This window comes from Eurosta solidaginis, chromosome 2 (assembly GCF_040869045.1).
Source record: "Eurosta solidaginis isolate ZX-2024a chromosome 2, ASM4086904v1, whole genome shotgun sequence".
Taxonomy (NCBI): domain Eukaryota; kingdom Metazoa; phylum Arthropoda; class Insecta; order Diptera; family Tephritidae; genus Eurosta; species Eurosta solidaginis.
Genome location: NC_090320.1, coordinates 198,622,068 through 198,640,599, shown reverse-complemented (window position 1 = coordinate 198,640,599; position 18,532 = coordinate 198,622,068). Strand labels below are relative to the sequence as shown.

The following is an 18,532-nucleotide window of genomic DNA, read 5'->3' as shown; positions in this document are numbered from 1 at the left end:
TAATAAAATTAACTAAAAAGTAAACAATAAATTGACTCTAAAGAAATATAACACTTTATAAGTTCATTGTAAGCTTAAACGATAATTAGGCTTTTTCGTCTGCGACAAAAAAATTCTATATTGTACATAATTATATATTTTTAACATTAAAACTTTACACCTAAATTATTAAATCTTACAGTTTATATCACAGTCCTAATTGTTCTAATAAAAGCGTGTTACATTGCGATAGCAAGAAAAGGAGATCCTAAATGTTCTTAATTATACCATCAAAATTTAACACGTTTTTTATTAGAACAATTAGGACTGTGATATAAACTGTAAGATTTAATAATTTAGGTGTAAAGTTTTAATGTTAAAAATATATAATTATGTACAATATAGAATTTTTTTGTCGCAGACGAAAAAGCCTAATTATCGTTTAAGCTTACAATGAACTTATAAAGTGTTATATTTCTTTAGAGTCAATTTATTGTTTACTTTTTAGTTAATTTTATTAACCAAAATAATAAAAGCTTATATTTAAAAAAGTTTTTTTTTCTTTAATTTTATTACTGTTGCAAACACACTCTTACCTCTATCTGTAGCTATTACAGGAAACTCATATGAACTGCGCTTTTCATAGTCCAACTCCCTGGCTATACAAATCTCACCAGTGGCAGAATGTACTTCGAAATCGGTTAATTGTTTGATGCTATCGCCAAGCGTGTAATTGACCATTGCATTGACACCACAATCTGGATCGCTGGCCGATACCTGGAAATTGATGTCAAACAAAAGAAAGATTTAAATAAGGTACGGTTTAAGTGTACTTTTGAGAAAAACATATAATTGCAAAAAATGCTTATCAATACATCTTAAGTCTCTTAAAAGTATTAAAGGCACAGTAGCAAATACGGCAGACAAACCTATGTATGTTCAACTCACATGTGTGGGTTAATACGTTTTGATAAAATTAACATTAGAGTGACCTCTCGCATGCCTATTAACTTGTTAGACTAGTTTTTATGGTGATGAATAATAGAAGAGGGTCCGATTGAGCAACGATTTTCATCGATTTGTTTAATCAATGAAATAAATATTTGGTGTTTAAACATCTTTGCTCGTGGTATGGGGATGTCCTGAATGCAAGCGTAAGGTGTAAAGTGTAAGCGCAAACGTAATTGTAGTCTTTGTAAGTTGCATGCTATATGGGAGATATATGTACAATGTAAATGTAGGCATAGTGTGGGGTATTGATCTACTGTATCAGAAGAATGTGAACGTGTTGTGTAGTGTAGGCCTAGTATGTGTGGCATATACAGCATGTTGTAGAGTATGTAAGCGTTTGTTAGGCACTATATAGCAGCGTAATGTGGGATCTGTGTACGTAGTAGAGATGATATGATATGATATGAGCGAAATCAGACAGCAACTAAAAGGCAAGGCGGGGAAAAGAAATGAAAGAAAATTAAATGAAATAAGGGATAGGAAAGGAAAGGAAAGGAAAAGAAAGGAAAAAATAAAAGAAAATAAAAGAAAGGAAATGGAATGGAAAGGAAAGGAAAGGAAAAGAAAGAAAACGAAAAAAGGAAAAGAAAGGAGGGAAATGGAAAAGAAAGGAAACGATAGAAAAGAAATGGAAAGGAAAGAAAAGGAAAGGAAATGAAACGAAACGAAACAAAAGGAAAGAAATGGAAATTAAACGAAACGAAACGAAAGGAAAGGAATGGAAAGGAAAGGAAAAGAAGGGAAAGGAAAGAAAAGGAAAGGAAAGGAAAGGAAAGGAAAGGAAAGGAAAGGAAAGGTAAGGAAATGAAAGGAAAGGAAAGGAAAGGAAAGGAAAGGAAAGGAAAGGAAAGGAGAGAAAGGGAAAGCAAAGTAAAGCAAATGAAAGAAAATGTTGAAAAAATAATCTGAGGCCTGTACCGACGGGTTATCGGTTCATTATTTGTGTGTTATAGACAAGGTATAGACAAGTTGTCCATTTATATCGAAATTTTATAACTTTTCCACCTATAAATTATCGCAAAGCTATCGACGTTTTAACAGAAAATTGTCGGTTTCTTATCGGAAAGAGATCGATTTGTTTCAAAAGGAGTTATCGACATGTTATCGAGTCGTAATATTTCATGAAAAATTTGTTGATTCGTTATCAAGAAGCTGTGAAAATGTTATGGATTTTTTATTGAAAAATTATCGTTTTATTACCAGAGTATTAGCAATTTGTAATAGGCGTGTAATCGACGACTCATCGGTTTATTCAAAAACAGATAACGACAAGTCTGTAAAATGAAATCGATGACGCATCTTAAAACTGGCGATAACAAGCCGATAAGAAGCCTATAAAATGCCGAAATCTCGACGAAAACAGGTGATACATAATTTGCTATCAATCGTAAGGCCCACTTGCACAACGACAAATTATTTTTTTAACAAAGAATTAACATGATATGAGGGATTTAACTCATACAATTTTAATAAATATTTCAAATTAACTCTGCGTTAACTTGCCGTTCTGTAAGTGAGCCTAAATCGATAATAAAATATTAGAAAATGATTTATTTTAGTTAACCAGAGCTCGCCTAGGGATTGAAGTTAAACCAAAACACAGCTAACTTAAACAGTAGCCAATAACTTCAGGCTTTTTGACAAAAGCTTTTTCGGCTGCTTATCGACAACAACCTATCGATATCGCTTCCTGCTAAAGTTACCTGTGTTTTGGTTTTATTTGTATCCCTCGGCGATCTCTGATTAACTAATACGATTCGTTTTCTACACCTGTACATCTGTTTATTTACACATCAAACTTCATAAGTAAGTACTTGGTATCCACGTCTATTTAAACCTTTCATGAAAATGAATCACAAATCTCAAATTATATGTCTGTGAAGGAGAAGAGATAGACCCATGAGAAAGTATACTGAAATGATCAGGAGTTGATTTAACCAAGTCCATCTGTCTGTCTATCGCCCCGTCCTTCTGTTCGTCCATCTGTCTGTTTGAACGCAAATTAGTCCCTAAATTTTTGGGATATCTTGATAAAATTTGATGAGCTGGTATATATTGGAACTACTATACGTATGTAATAAGATTATGTCTGAAAAAACGTAAATATCGGTAACACATATCATATATCCCATACAATCGATTGCTTAGATAAATTCTTAACGTAATTTCTTCCTCATTTTAATAGCCAGATGCTTGAAATTTCACTGAACCTTTACATATAAGGCGGACATTTTTGTCCTGAAAAAATCGTTAAGATCGGTCGTATATATAATATATATCAAACACAACTCATTGATTAGATTTTATGAATTTTTGAAATTTCAACACATTATTGTTCAGCTCCAATAATGAAAGGTATGCGGTCTTCGGCACTGTCGAAGTCAGTCTCGTCCTTACTTGTTTCTTTTAGCGATGGGGTTGTTTATTTGCTACGCAGAAAATAGACAATGAACATAATTTGACTTAACAAATCTTATATAAAAGTGTTTAGTATTTATATTTTATGTATCCACACAGCAAACAAATTATTCATTTTAGTAAACTGAACACGTGACACCTCAAAAATTACGCTATTTTATATATTCCAGAACATTAACACTAAGCATCCTCATAAAGTCTTAGCATTCAGAGACTTTGAATTTTTTGTGATTATTATTTTTTTAAATTTTGTGCGATATTTAAGAACTCATTTTTCCCTTTAAATTATTACACACAAGTGGATTTAAATTTCAACTTCAAGTCAACCCCGAAACCGTTAAACTCATCTGTCTTCTGTGGCAAAGCTCCAATTTTTCCCTGTCATCTTAATAAATTTGCCCTTACTTCTCTGTTGTAAATACGAGTATGTATATGTAAAAGGATGTATATACATATGTAATGGCTCGTGTATGGCATATGTGTGTGTGTGATTCTCTTTTTGAGCCTTTGTCATAAATCATTGTAATGACTTTGTAGCGACTGGTGCTTCAAAATAAGGAAACAAAAAACAATGAATTGAGAAAAAAATGCCAAAAAAACTAGCGAAGACGACCGACGTACGCGTGAACAATCCGCCAAGAATTTGTCGATGTGTGGTATTGTATGTGGGTTATTTATTTCACATTTAATCCAATTAAATTGCAAGCAATGCATTTTTAAGTTTGAAATTTTCAGCGGCAGTGGCGATGATTATCCGTACAGGGTTCGCTGCTTCAAGCTTAAGCTAGGTTGTGAAAAAAAAAAAATAAGAAAAAGGAGTTTGTTTGCGTGTATATATGTGTGCAGGTTGCAAATGTACAAAAGAATTTTCGGTAAATTCGCATTGAAGTCAAAAGAAAAATAGTTGCAACGAATTGCCATTTTCGGTAATTTGAAGAAATTGCCAAAGGCTAAAATGGAGAAATTAAATGGCAAACAAAAAAAAAAATAATTTTGATGATATAAATTTTTTGGGTTTGCTACTTTTTGCAATTTGGCTATGTGTGTAGATATGTATATAGATATATGTATACAAATATGGCTTTCTATATATAAGGAATAATAAAGGTAAACTATTTACAGCGATTTATGCCTTGTTGTAGTAGTGCTTCGACCCATCCAATAGGGCGTTCACTTACAAATTGCCAGCAGTATCCTCTAGCGGGAGTTCGCCTCTGTTGAAACAGCAAGTTTCTTGGACTCCCGTTAGAGGAAATTGATGACAATTTGTGATTGGTCGCACCTATTGAATGGGATGAAGCACTGCTACAACAACAACAACAACAGAGGAAACTTGCTTGTTCAAAAGGGTGGGACCAAAAATATACTGGTGTTAGGGGCGTAGAAAAGACGGCTAGTTTCATGTGGGGCCAAGCAGAACTTGCACTAGGTATGTCAGAGTTGATTCTCGATACATAAGAGTTTAACCTATTACAGTGTTCAGATCGAAGTTGAGCTTTAAAAACGTGGTTCACCGGGCAATTTCTGGAATAGTAGTCCGACGACCTTTTTTGGACGTCTCTGAGGGCCTTTAATGTTCCTTTTCTTCAAGTGACTAAATTCTTAAGTGCCGAATTTCTTCATAGTGCTTACGGTAATGTAAGGCGGGGCCTCTCAATCAGATGTAAGTAGTCGTTAATTTTATAGCATAGCTGATTAATGGATGGTCGGCAGCTGCTGCCATTATCGTGCACTCATCGGCGTATGACACAATGGTAACTCCTTCTGGTGAGGAAGGGAGCTCTGATATGTAAAAATTAAACAAAAATGGGAATGGGACACCACCCTGCAGTATATGCGTGCCTTAGCATTATTCCTTTCCTTTTTTTATTTTTCCGTTAAATCAAGTAAATAATTTAAATTATTTGTTCCATTTTTCATTACGCGTTTTGAATGCACATACAATTCTTAGATTTTTTTTTTTTTGTAATTAAGATGCCACTTTGTCCATGCCGCAAGCATCATACTCTTCCATACTTGGACTTAACGCAAGTATTCGCATATTTCATGCTCATCATCGCTTATTTAAATATAATCTGTTTCTGCCGGAAATTGCAAAAGCGTTACAAATTGAAATTAGTACACTGCGAAAAATTGTGTGACTAGTATCTAAAGAGAGAGATAACTAATAACTCTACTTAGCCTAAAGGTGAGTATTAAGTTCCTACTGAAGATAATAAAAAACAAAATCAATATCTATTATTTTTTTGGTAGGGTAAATAGTTGGAATATATCTGAAATCAACTGATGAACGCTCCGCTCTCTTTTCATAAATAATAATAATAATTTTTTTTTTTCAAGTTAGCACCGAATATCGTATATGCGTATGCAAATGGTTATTGTCTCTGCTCAGGCGCTGCTTGCAAATGTCCTTGCACCACCAATAATAAAACCACTTGTAGGTATGTCCATACTTATGTAGGTAATTCATATTTGCGCATGCGCACTGACAATGCGCAGCCGCATGAACGCATCACAATTCCAAAGTTGCAGCAAACTGGTGGAACCGGCCATGCTGTGCGAAGTCAAATATAAGCCACGTCAAATGTTATCAAAAGCGCTCACTCGATAAGTTGTAGCAACCGTTAGGTAGTGAGAGAAAGAAATATATTGAAAACTGTTTTCTGGCTGTGCCGTAGACCTCATACCTCTCTTGAATGGAGCTGAATAATAATGTGTTGAAAATTCATAAAATCTGAACAATCAGTTGTATGGGACTTATATAACCGGTTAGTTTTTTGAGACAATAAAGTTTGACATATACATGTGTAAGCATCAGACCTGTAAAGTACTGAGTACATATTTGTACTAGTACCAAATAAGTACAAGTACTCAAGTACTTCACATCTAAGTACGAAGTATTAGTACTACAGTACTTGTACTTCGAATCCGAAAGTAAAGTAGATATACTTTCGAAATACTTGCAAGTACACGAAAGTACTTTTTCTGATAAAATATGTCAGTTTGATTCATAAATGGAAAATTAAAATATGAGTAATATTTATATTAGAAAGCAACAAGAAGTAAAACAACATATTAAATAAGTATAAATTGTACAACAGCTAAAAATATTAAAGTAGTTATATGTTTGACTTCATTAGTACTAGTTTTTCAAGCGAAAAGTCCGTGATTTATTGCCTTCTAGGACTATAAACAATGCCTGCTAAGGAAAATAAACGCTCTACTGGGTCGGAGAAAGCTGAGGGCGTATTCATTTTGAGTGATAGGTCCTTCGTAAGAGGATAATTCTGAAGCATATTGAAATCTGTTGATGTATCATTAAAATATCTGTAAAACTCTTCTTCAACCATTTTGTCAAAGTTAGGTCATCGTAAGGGTGCTGGTTGATCCGCTTCAAAACCGTTCAATACTTATCAAAGTACTTCAAAAGTACTTACAAATACTTTACTTGTACTTCAACAATTCAAGTACAAGTACCTCGATACTTATACTTCTACTCATTTTTCGAAGTACTGAGGTACTGATACTTGTTCTTGTACTGGTACTTTTTCTTTGCAGGTCCGGTAAGCATCTTGTGAAATTTCAAGCTTCTATCTAGTAAAATTAGCACTAAATTACAAAAACCCGCTTTTCCGAAATATCGGTTGTAAGTAAGATATTTGCTATAGTTGTCTGATCTAGTCGGTTCCGACAAATGATTATTAGGATACTACGATACAAATACGCCTACCAAATTTCATCATGATATCTCAAAAACGTAGGGACTAGTTTGCGTTCAAACAGACATACGGAGAGACAGATATGTCTAAATCAGCTTAGATCGACATCCTGATCACATCGATATACTCATCGATCTCTTTTTCTTTAACTTTATATACCACTTCATTTTCATAAAAGTTATTAAAAGCAATAACCAGTGGAAAAACAAAAATGTAGTTGAAGAAAAAATACAAAAACCTTTTATAGATATATTAAAATTACATAAATCAATCAATAATACCTCGAACCACCATCTAGAAGCAAACAGACACGAAGCCTCGGAGCTGTGAAGGATGTTCCCTTTAAGCAACGGATCACTTAAGAGGGATCAGTTTCCACGCACGCTTGACCGATGTAACTCCGGAGAGCTAGCATATAACCCTGAACACAGATCTCAATGATGTCATTTGAATATTGTTCCTAGACCGCACCTTATAATCGACAGGGTTGGACATCCGCAGAGGAAATGGGTGACCGTTTCCTTGCACTCTCTTGGCTTGGAAAATTTTAGTAAATCCCCGGTTTTTTTGGCTGAATTCGTTGGTGATCCTACATGAGTCCGTAGACTGGCAATTTTGAAAAGCGATTTTACTGTTTTCTCTTTTTAATGATGGAAGTGGTCAATGCACTACGACTTTCTCAGCGATGCACCGGCCTTTGCTAGTTCAACAGCTTTTTTATTGCCACCAATGTTCCTGGGAGCTGGAACCCATGTCAGTGTCATAATCGCTAAGTTTGCTGCAATGCGCAACATCTTCTTAGAGCTATCGATGACATTGGAGGACGTAAATAGTGAATCCTACGCCACAAGCGTTGCTTGCCTGACTGAGCATTTTCATACCTCTATACCACTTGAAAGTCTTCAACAGACCCTTTTTAATTCTCGTAGCTCTGCTTGGAAGGTAGTAAATGATTTGGGAAGAGGGATGGATTGTGCGACTTCTAGCTGTTCAGAGAAGACACCTGCATCAACACTGAGTTTTGGATCCAGCATTGAAGACTGATGTGACACGCTCCTTACATACCTTATGGGCTGACTAATCCATTTTTGAGTGGACTTCATCTTAAAGCTTTTGTCAAAGCTTTATGTACGCGAAAGATAATCAGTTATCGAATCCACATCGGTAGGCTTCTAAGGTACTGATGCGGCCATACTGCTTCTCGCTCATGTTACGCAGGCACAGGCTGGCCGTTGTACTTCGTTTCGTTTGTTTTTAAATGTTGTATTGCTTCTCCGGGGCTGGAATTTTGCTCTGTGTGATAGGATGGGCCTTGTGACCACTTTCTGAAGTATTAGTCTTAAGTATCAGTTTCTGCTGACTATTATCTCACACGAGTATTAAGCCATGTAAGTCTTCATTTCTTCATTTTTTCTGATACCTTGTCTAGCTTCGAACGGCTCGGGGAGTTCCTTTTCAATTCTGACTGAGTTAATCGTATTGCTTAACGTAATTTTGCACAGCCGTATACATTTTTGGGAGAAACCAAATTCAGACATAGCGGCATATAGGCTGTCGAGCTGTCGAAGGTGGCTTTAAAATAGACGAAGAGGTTATGTTTACCGGTTTTTTTTCCAAGATTTTACGCATTGTGAAAATCTGGTCGATTTACCAGGTCTGAAGCCGCACTGATTAGGCCGAATCAGCCGATTTACGCTGGGTTTCAATCTTTGGCATTAACTCCACCATCATTTATTATGGGATCGGGTTCATCATACTTAGCTGGTGCATCGCAACCTCCATGTAGGAGAGCAGAGAAATTTTCCCTCCATTATCCAAGCAATCCCTGGGCATCGGTTACTAGGTAGCCGTTTTCGTTCTTACAGGAGTTTGCTCTGGACTTCAAGCCATCCGTCTATCACCGAAATTTTTGGTAAAATTTGTGGGCGTTATTACTGGAGGCAACAACAAAAACAACAAATTCAAAGAAAATTTTGCACTCTGTCCTTATCGGCATTTCCTGCAGGGTTATTTATTCGAAGTATTTTCTGTATTAGATAAATTTTTTTGATATGAACATTCAGAGCTTGTAATGATTTGCCTTGAAAGGAATTAAAGAACTCATTACTGTTTTCTGCACTAACAGTCAGCCTTTTTGTAGAATCGTTCTATATTTTTTGTTGTTGATCAAATTTATTTATTGCACGTTTAAGATGAAGTGAAATCAAACAAAGCCGTAGAGCTCAACTTAAAATAAATGAGAATGCAAATTTTGTTGTATGATGGCGGAAATTGGCAACTGATTGAACTCGAAATATAAAATCAAGAATAAAATGTTCTCTTTTGTTTTTGTTACTTATTTGTTAAAAATGACTCGTGTGTGTTGTCTTAACAAATACAAATACAAACAAAATATTTCTGTTGAATTTCGTGGTTGGTAAAAGTTCGTATAAAACGTAAAAATCAACAACAGCGACCCACATGCAACAATTGAATAACCCAAAACTGCGAAACCGACAAGCGGCAATCGGCAATCGACAACAAAAATAACACAGCAACAACAACAAATCTTGTTGAAGTGTTAATCACATTTATTTGGCGCTGATGAGCCATTGGCTTTACTTTTTACTGTGATGTTCGTCTTGTTGTTGTTTTGTTAATATTTGTGGTTGTTTGGCAGACAAAAGTGACTGCTGGTGACGTTGACCGTCGTGCAGTAAATTTGTTGCTGCATTTACCGTTGTTGTTGTAGCTGCACCTTTTTTAGTTTTAGCTGTTGCTGTTGATTGCGATTGCTTGTGATATTGACGTTTTTGCCTTTGTTGCTGCTTGTATTTTGCTTAGTTGTTGTTGTTTTTGCGGTAAGTATGTTGCATACCTTTTATGCTGTCAATATGTTGCTGCATTTTACACTTTGATTTTGGTTGTTTGTTCTCATTTAATTATTTGTGTGTTGTATTTGTTCAGATTTCTCCATATTTGAATGCCAAAAATACATAAATAGATTATATACACATGCGGGTAATTCCAACTCAACTTGATTTATGTTAAATTGTATTTAATTTCTTAAATTTTTTTATTTGTGAGGTGCTCCTGCAGAAACAAAACGGCGACCTGGAAACCGATGTCCAGAGATTCGTTTATTTTATAGACAGCTAAAAAAGGGAAAATAAAATGGCATCCATTATCGATATTCAATTATAAAACAAAAAAAAAAAAAAAAAAAGCCGCGGGCACTGAGAGATTGGCTGCGGGGCTATTCAAATACGGCGGCAAGTATTTCTTCAGGTACACGGATCAACTTCTATGGCACGTATGGTCTTACGATTGAAAGCTCTACGATTGGAATCCAAGTGTTCTTGATGCAATCCACTAGAAAGGCGATCCCATTTCGTTTACTTGGGAACCAACATTAACACAAGCAACAACGTCAGCATATAAATTCCTCTGCCGAGGAATGTTATTTTGGTCTGAGTAAGCGATCGAAAGCGAAGTAAAGTGTTCTTTCCTCAGAAGAAAATTATGTTCCAGAAGACGCTTACTGTATTCATACTGCTTTGTGGTGCAGACGCTCGAACCATGACAACAACAGATAAGTCGGCTCTGGGAGCTCTTCGAAAAATTTACGGACCTCTCCTTGTTGGCGACGACACGTACCGAAGAAGATGGAATGAAAAGCTGTACCAGCCTTATTCAGACAGCAATAGGAAGTATTATTTTCGTTCGGTCAATTTTTAATACTAGCATACATTTTTTATGGAAGTGTTAACGACTTGCTATCTGTAAGTTATCGATTTGTTACAGTCGTGATTGAGGTATCGATTTGTTATCGAAGTTTTATAAATTTCCTAACAAAGTTTATTAATGGGTAACCGATCTATCGGACTTTTATCGAAATTTTATCAAATTGCTATCGAAAATTTATTTTTTTGTTATCGAAAAGTTATATTTTTTTAGCGGAGTGTAATTTGTTTTTTATCAGCGTGTAATCGATTAGTTGTCAAAAAGTCATCGATTTGCTATGGAAAATAAATTGATGTGTTATTCAAAAGCTATCGAAAATAGTGTAAAGGATTTACTATCGGACTGATATAAAGACACCCTTCGAAGGTTTTGGGGAGTGTTATCGCTGGTGGTTCATTGCGGGATATAGACCCGTTACATTCCTGTAACAAGCACCCATAGGGAACTAGCCCGACCGCATTGAACGTTCCCGTACATCCATCCTCCCACCTCTAGCCCCATGGGGTCCCCAGAGGCTCGGCTGTTAAAGACACAGTCTTCGCCACGGGTAGGTTAGGTTGACAATTGTGTTAGAGAAGCTGTAAATTGCGCTACACAATCCCTTGAATCATTTAGTTATTTTAGTCGCCTCTTACGACAGGCATACATGCCGCGGGTATATTGTAAGCCATCTATCCAGCTGGGGTTAATTATAGACATGTTATTGATTTGCAGTCGAAAAAGTATCCATTTGTTATCGAAAATTTATGGATATGTAATCAAAAAAATACCGATTTTTTATCGAAAATTTATCAATATATCATCGGAATGCAACCAAACATATCGGCGTGATAACGATTTATTTTCGAAAATTTATCGATTTCATTTTAATCTACCGGCTTCCAGCTTACCATCGGCTTGATATTGATTTATTATCGACGTCTCATCGGTTTGTTATGACAAAGTTTCCGATACAAAAAATATCACTTTAAAATCGATGACAAATTTTCAGCCCATCGATAGAAAGCCGATAAAAATCAATAACAGTCATTGGCCTCAGCGATAATAATTCGCTTTCGCTAATAAGCCGATTTTCATCAGCTAGTTTTTCGGGGGCTGAGTGTTGAACTTGGAATCTTCTGCATTCGTACCCTTGTAAAGGCAGCTCCACTGTACACTTCGTAATTTGTGTCCTAGGATTTGTTTCTTTTTTTGCTATTCGTTTTATACACAGTTGGTTACATACATATGTATACTATATATAGGTCTTTCATCCAAATTGTGAGGAATATTTTTAGGCGCGTTCAACAGAACTTGATTAGTAATATATGTTGGTAGCATTAGGAAGCCGACGCTCTTCTCAAAAAGCTCAAAAATGTTTGTTACTGGTTAAGTTAGCTCTGTTGTAGTTTAAATTTTCACATATTATTTTCAATTTTTAGTGCCAGTCACCCGATTATATAACATGGAATAACCCACAAGCATATAAACAAATAACGCCTTCACATATTTACATTGTAGTTGCATACGCATGCCCACATTTTTCGCATCATTCGTAACTGTCGCTGTTTTTCATTCCACCACCACCTTCCTCTTGTTGCTGCTACGCATACCACATCATGTCTTAGTCATTCGCAGTTGCTGTTGCTGCTGCTGGTGCCAACCGTAAATCATGCAATATAAGCGCAAGTGTTGCAGCAACTTGACAGCAACACCGATAGTGACACTTTTACAGTTTCACAGCGCGTCGCCAAGTGATTAATGATGAGAATTAAACACACACAAAAAAATGTTTGCACACAAATATAGTCACCTCAAAATGTTAGCGGTGGGGTGCGGGGAACAACGCGCTTAAAGGCGTATTAAAGAGTCATTATTGATTATAAAAAGAGCTTATTAATCATAAATTCTATTGATTTAAGACAAACTTAGTGGGTGCGAGTTTTTTAAATTCATTTGCAAGTAGTGTAGTTAAAGTAAAACTTTCAACAAAAAAAGAAAAAAAGTAAATAATAATGCTGCCTGTACTACAACTGTAATTTTAACTACAATAAAAAATTATAATAATACTTTAACATGCTGCTTGCTGCTTGGTGCCTTTAAGCAATTTAGCTACTGCCTTTGATTGCAATTTAAATGTTACCAAACATAATTGACTTAAATTGCTATTGACAGCTCAATTTTTTCGCTTTCTTGGCCTTGCGGCGGAATTTGCGTTTTTTGCGTGATTTTCATGTTACCAACTGATTTTCGATCTCGTTAGTTGTTAATGTAATTTTAGACAACACTCATGGCAAAGCGCAATACTGCAAAAGGCAAAACATGCGAGATCAAACGGTACATAAAAGCTAACATTAACAAGGAAGGCTAAGTTCGGGTGTAACCGAATATTATATACTCAGCGTGAGCTTCAATTGCACATTTCATTTCAGATAAATTACTTTCATACATAACACGTGGCACCACCCGTTTAAAAAAAATATCTCCCCACTTCCTCTTACAATAAAACTTTATAAGTGAAATATCATTGACTGAAAACTATCTTTTGCTAAGATATAGCTTACTATTCTAGTAGACGACCCTTTTAAACTTCTTCTATATCTAAGTTGCCGTGGTCTTTAACCGATTCCGTCCATTTTTGCTAGAAATATTTTACATTATAGGGAAAATTTGTGTACCCAATGTTATTACGATCCGTTAATTTTTCATCGAGTTATGCCTTCCGAAACATAGAAAATTGATTAGTAATAAAAGGGGCGGTGCCACGATTATTTTTTAAAACTTGCATTTCTCTGCGCTCCTTCTCAGCCTCCATCAGGCGTGTCATGACTATAAATGCCACTTTGCTCACTGCAGTCCTGTTGCACATTTGTGATACCAAATTTGTCCTTGCTCTTTTCTTGGCTTCTTCAAATGGTCGCTCGATATTAGTGTTATACAGATCGGCCATTTCGCTTGCCAGTAAGTCCACTGGAATTTTTCGGGTTAGAACCAAGATCGCGTCGTCGGACACCGTCCGATAAGCACTTGCTATTCTTAAAAATGCAAGTTGGTAACCTGCTAATATATCTTTTTGATGGGTCAGTTTAGATCTATACAACACTGGTGCTGTGTTTAGCATTATTGAGCTGATTACTTTGGACAATAGCTGACGTGTAGCTTCGCTCGAACCACCTATGTTAGGCATTATGCGCATAAGTGCCCCATTAACTTTGGTAACTTTTTCTCCCACTTTGAAGCGATTTGATGATCCTCGATAGTTAAGACTAACTCGTTCGCCGACCGTTTGGAGCTTACTAATACCACTTCCGTCTTTTGGCTAGCCAACTCCAGTCCCGTATTGGTCAGCCATTCCTTTATCCTTCCTACGGCGTCATTGCATAATGCTCGAAGCAAGTCGAGTTTTTTGGCCGCTACTACCACTGCAATATCATCAGCATATCCCACAACTTGCGTGTTTTCTGGTAGATCAATCTTTAGCACCCCGTCATACATTATATTCCAAAGCGTTGGGCTGAGAACAGATCCCTGTGGGACGCCACCAGTGATTTTGTACTCTTTTGCTCCTTGATCCGTGTCAAAATGAAGTACTCTGTCTTTAAGATAGTCATAACTTCCACTCTTAGCTGCTGACTACATGTATGTATGGGATATATTCTCTTAGCTGTTAGCTTCGCTGTTTACATGTTTGTGTGGCTACTTGCTTTACTGTTGTTGTGCATTTATTTAGTAGCAGCATAGTGACGTTCGAAATGCTAATATTCTCCACACTATTGTTGATGTGTAATTTTACGAGGTTCGAATTTATACCCTTTAACCCTACACACAAGAGTTGTATTGTATTAATTTGGGACTAATCAAAGCTCTATCGAGACAAGTATGCGCTGCATATATCTCCTTTGAAGATTTGGCCGACTATGTGCGAATAATTCCGAAATTATTCTAAAGCCGACATAAAGAGGAGAGAAAATAGAGGGTAACATGACGTAAGCCGTTTGAAATATAAACAGGCGGTATTTTTTTTCCTATTGAACCATAATTTCAATCGTCGCAGGCAGCAACCGTGTGTCTGTTGACAACAAACCACCCCGTCACCTACATCAGGAGCAACTTCACATTTATTTAGGATGACGTTCCATATTTCTCGTGTTTGAAAAGCCTTTCTATTTTTCTTGCCTCCATGTCCCGATTTTTGCTCTGAATGTTGTTTCTACAAAGTTGCTGATTTATAGTCATTCTTAAGGGTCGCTTAGCATTTTTGCTATAAAATTATCGAGAGTGCTTATGAATCATCACGTATTTCAAATTTTGCATATGAGAACCAATAATTGATCCCTGTGCTGCTCCTCATGTAATTTTTATGGTATTTGGTCCGCTTGTGTTTAATACAAAAGGATGCGATCACTGAGATAGGTTCTGATGACGCGTTGTATTTAGAATAGTATTAGGAACAGCTGCTGCAGTGCGAGCCGCATTTTTGCTCATCTCGCGCTCTTTAAAGCGTTTCTTAGTTGCGTCTAAGGATGCAATGAGAAAAACTCGCTTGGACCTGGCATATCCTCTACGCTTGTAAACACGTCTTCGTTTGCGCCATAAGTGCATTTTCCCATTCTATAAAAAAGTTTTTCGGCTGCGATGAGCATGCATAACGGCCGGAATTTTGATGACAAACTCGGCTCCCCTTGCTTTACCAATAAACGCAAGCTGCTGTTTTTTCCACGTCTCGGGTAACAGTCCGTCCTTTAAACAGTTTCTTTAATGGATTCTGCTTGGATACCATCTCGCTTTGGTGCTTTATGATTTTTTAAGCTTTTTACTACAAGTTGTAACTCTGCTGAGGTAAATGTCTCTAAGCGTGCTAAGAAGATGTCACTATCTTCTTATTTCGTGGATAGGTAAGAGTGCTTTTACAATGTTATCCATTTCAATTGTATCCAGCTCCGGTATCAGCATAATGGCCCGAATATTTTAAAGTACTATTGTGTAACAACCTGGGTTCTTAATATCTTCTCAAAGCTCCTTTCATTGCCACATCTTGCTTAATAGTGGCTTTTTTGCATTTCTTCTATTTTTTGTAAGCCTCTGCTTCGGCAGTAGCTTATCCCAAGCATCAAATTCCCATACATTTGTTGCATGCTAGTTTGACGCTTCGTATGGTAGCTTTAACTTACTCTTCAGCAATGGATGAGACGAGATTGTTTAGCAAGTATTGATCGATGGCAGCAATTAGAGCTTCAGTGTTTAGCTTCGCTACGTTCCAACTGAGGTGGGTTCCAATTGTGTCGGATATAGGCGCGTTTCGTTACCATCCTAAGAAAGATATGTGATAGTCATTGCGCCAGTTCAGTCTTCAAGAACTTACCACTCTTGTATGGCTTCAAAAGTGCTCTCTGACGGAATCGTGATATCTGGTATTATTTCTTCGCAGCCTGGTCTCCAGCGGCCAGAGTTCACTACAGTTAGTCCCAGCCTTGCAGGCAGGTCCAGTGCCAATCTCGCCTTGGGTGCGTTGTTCCCCAATAATAGCCTTCAAGTTAAAGCAGCCTGCTATGATTACCCCTCCATTCACATCTGCGCCGTGTCCTCGATATCGTCAAGTTTTTGTTGGGACTCCAGTATACTATCGCTTGATGTCAGCTAGCAGCTGATTATTGATATGTACTGTAATTCGACCGAGACGTGGCAGAGACCGCTTCCTAATATTTAAAACTCTGTTTCCAGTCAAAAATTACTGAGCAGGCGGTATTGTTATGGATCGGGTACAGAAATGTATCTTGTAGATAAAGTAGTATACAATAAGAAATAGTGGGTGATTTAGTGCCTTTTCCCAGAAGAGGAATAATTTAAAGGAGAAATAGAAGTTTTAGTATTTAAACTGATTTATATTTCAATAGCTCGCAGGATAAATGCGATGCATTTAGATAGTGAAATAAAAAGAAGTTACGTATGATGCAATTTTTTGTTAATTTAACTATTGAGATGGTCAACCGCGATTCAATAGATTTTACTGACCTTTTTTTCGGTGCCTTGGTTAATATGGGCTTATATCGAGCTATAAAATGCATCTATATGCCATCGGAGGCCCATGAGCGAGTTTCTGGAAGCCAACGTTATAGAAATCGCTGATTTATTTAAGTGTAATTCTCCTCGGGCCCAAACAGCAATCCCTAAGTCCACCAAAAGTCAAGAAAGCTAACAAAAATGTCAAAAAAACTTACTCTGTTAAAAGCATGGCATCGATAAGTGGAAATTTCTTGTATGTCTGAATTTATGTCCGCCCTTGCAGTGTCAACTTTTAAAATGCTCATCCTGCTTACCCCACGCAGAGGTCGTTTGTTTGCCATCAACCAGAAAATAGTAAAACTTACCTTAATTAAGAGTATGTTGTTTTTAAGAACGGCAAAAAAAAGATTTCTTTTAAACGATATGACACAACAACAAAAAATTTAGCAACTCGTATTAAAAGTAAACAAAAAAGAATCATCAAAACCCTAAACACTCACTTCACTACAAAAGTCTTTCGTTACAAAGAAGATCTGCTGTTACTGCTGATTTTTAGTTTTGCTTTACCTTTTTGCCAGCTTTTATACTTAGCGGTTGCTGTTTTCTTGTAAAAATGCAAATTTTTTTCATTTATTTTACGTAACGTTAATTATACGCTTTTATATTTTTTTCGTTGTTTTAGATTTTCGTTCTTTTTATTGGCTGTATGTCAGCCCTTTTCAACTGATTAGCGATGCTATACAAAAAAAAAAAAAACAAACTTGCAAGGCTCTCCCTATTCCTATCCTTTGCTGGTGCTGTATGGCTTTTTTTTTTTGTTTTTATTGTACATAGTTCACGATTTCAATTGGCGAGTGGGCGAATTGTGTTAAACGTTCTCGCCTTTCGCTTAGTTACTAAAACATTCGAACAATATTTAAATGTTGTTGACAGATAAAATTGCCAACTGCTAGTGAAAAGGTGGCAACGATGTCAGGTTTGATCGAAATAAAAACAGAGAAAAGACTAAGGGAAGCTACTGCAAACGAATGCTGGAGACAATGTTGCGTTATTGCTGTCAATTGCTATTTGATAAAGGCTTTTTTTGTTCCTTTTTGTTGACTTAACTAAAGGGCAAATGTTGCGCCTGCCTGCCAGTTTGTTGGCTTTTTGCTTTTTCGCAACAAGTCTAAAAAGGGGCTTAAGACATTTTAGGGTGTAAATGCAATCAATTGCGATAAGGAGTTGCTGACAAAAATTTAACAAAATGAATAATTGGCATGTACTCGTAATTGCGCTATGTGACTTTTCTTTGATACACAGATTTATTGAAGATTTGTGCCAATAACTGGGAAATGTAAACGGTTTGTGAGTCATTTGTTGATGCATCAAATGTTAACATCAATGCGCCGTAACCTCTACATTGCAGCCATCAGGCAACTTAAACTTGCGGCTGAAATTGAGTTTCTGAGGAAAACCCTACTTCCAACCTTCCTGTCCAACTTATACCCATATCTGAACAAGTTAAGCACTCCACTGCGCTATATTAATTTCTTTCCCCACTCTCTCGAGGGGATGACTGCTCTAAAGCTTGCGCAGAGGTTAGTTGTTGGAACAGAAGGAACTGTCTTGTATGGGATGAAGGTTTGCGAGAATGCAAACGCGTTGAATAACAGCAATAAATAGAGAGGTAGAAACGAGGTCTGTTAACCGTAGACCTA

The 18,532-nt window shown here is 36.5% G+C and overlaps 1 protein-coding gene across 1 annotated transcript in view; it reads right to left on the bottom strand.

The window, feature by feature from the left end:
• The window catches only part of ds (dachsous cadherin-related 1), a 609,128-nt gene that overhangs the window by 131,554 nt on the left and 459,042 nt on the right, over positions 1 to 18,532 (bottom strand). The window contains exon 3 of the mRNA XM_067766860.1: positions 576 to 756. Within this exon, the coding sequence (XP_067622961.1) occupies positions 576 to 756 (181 nt within the window). The remainder of the gene's footprint in view (positions 1 to 575; positions 757 to 18,532) is intronic.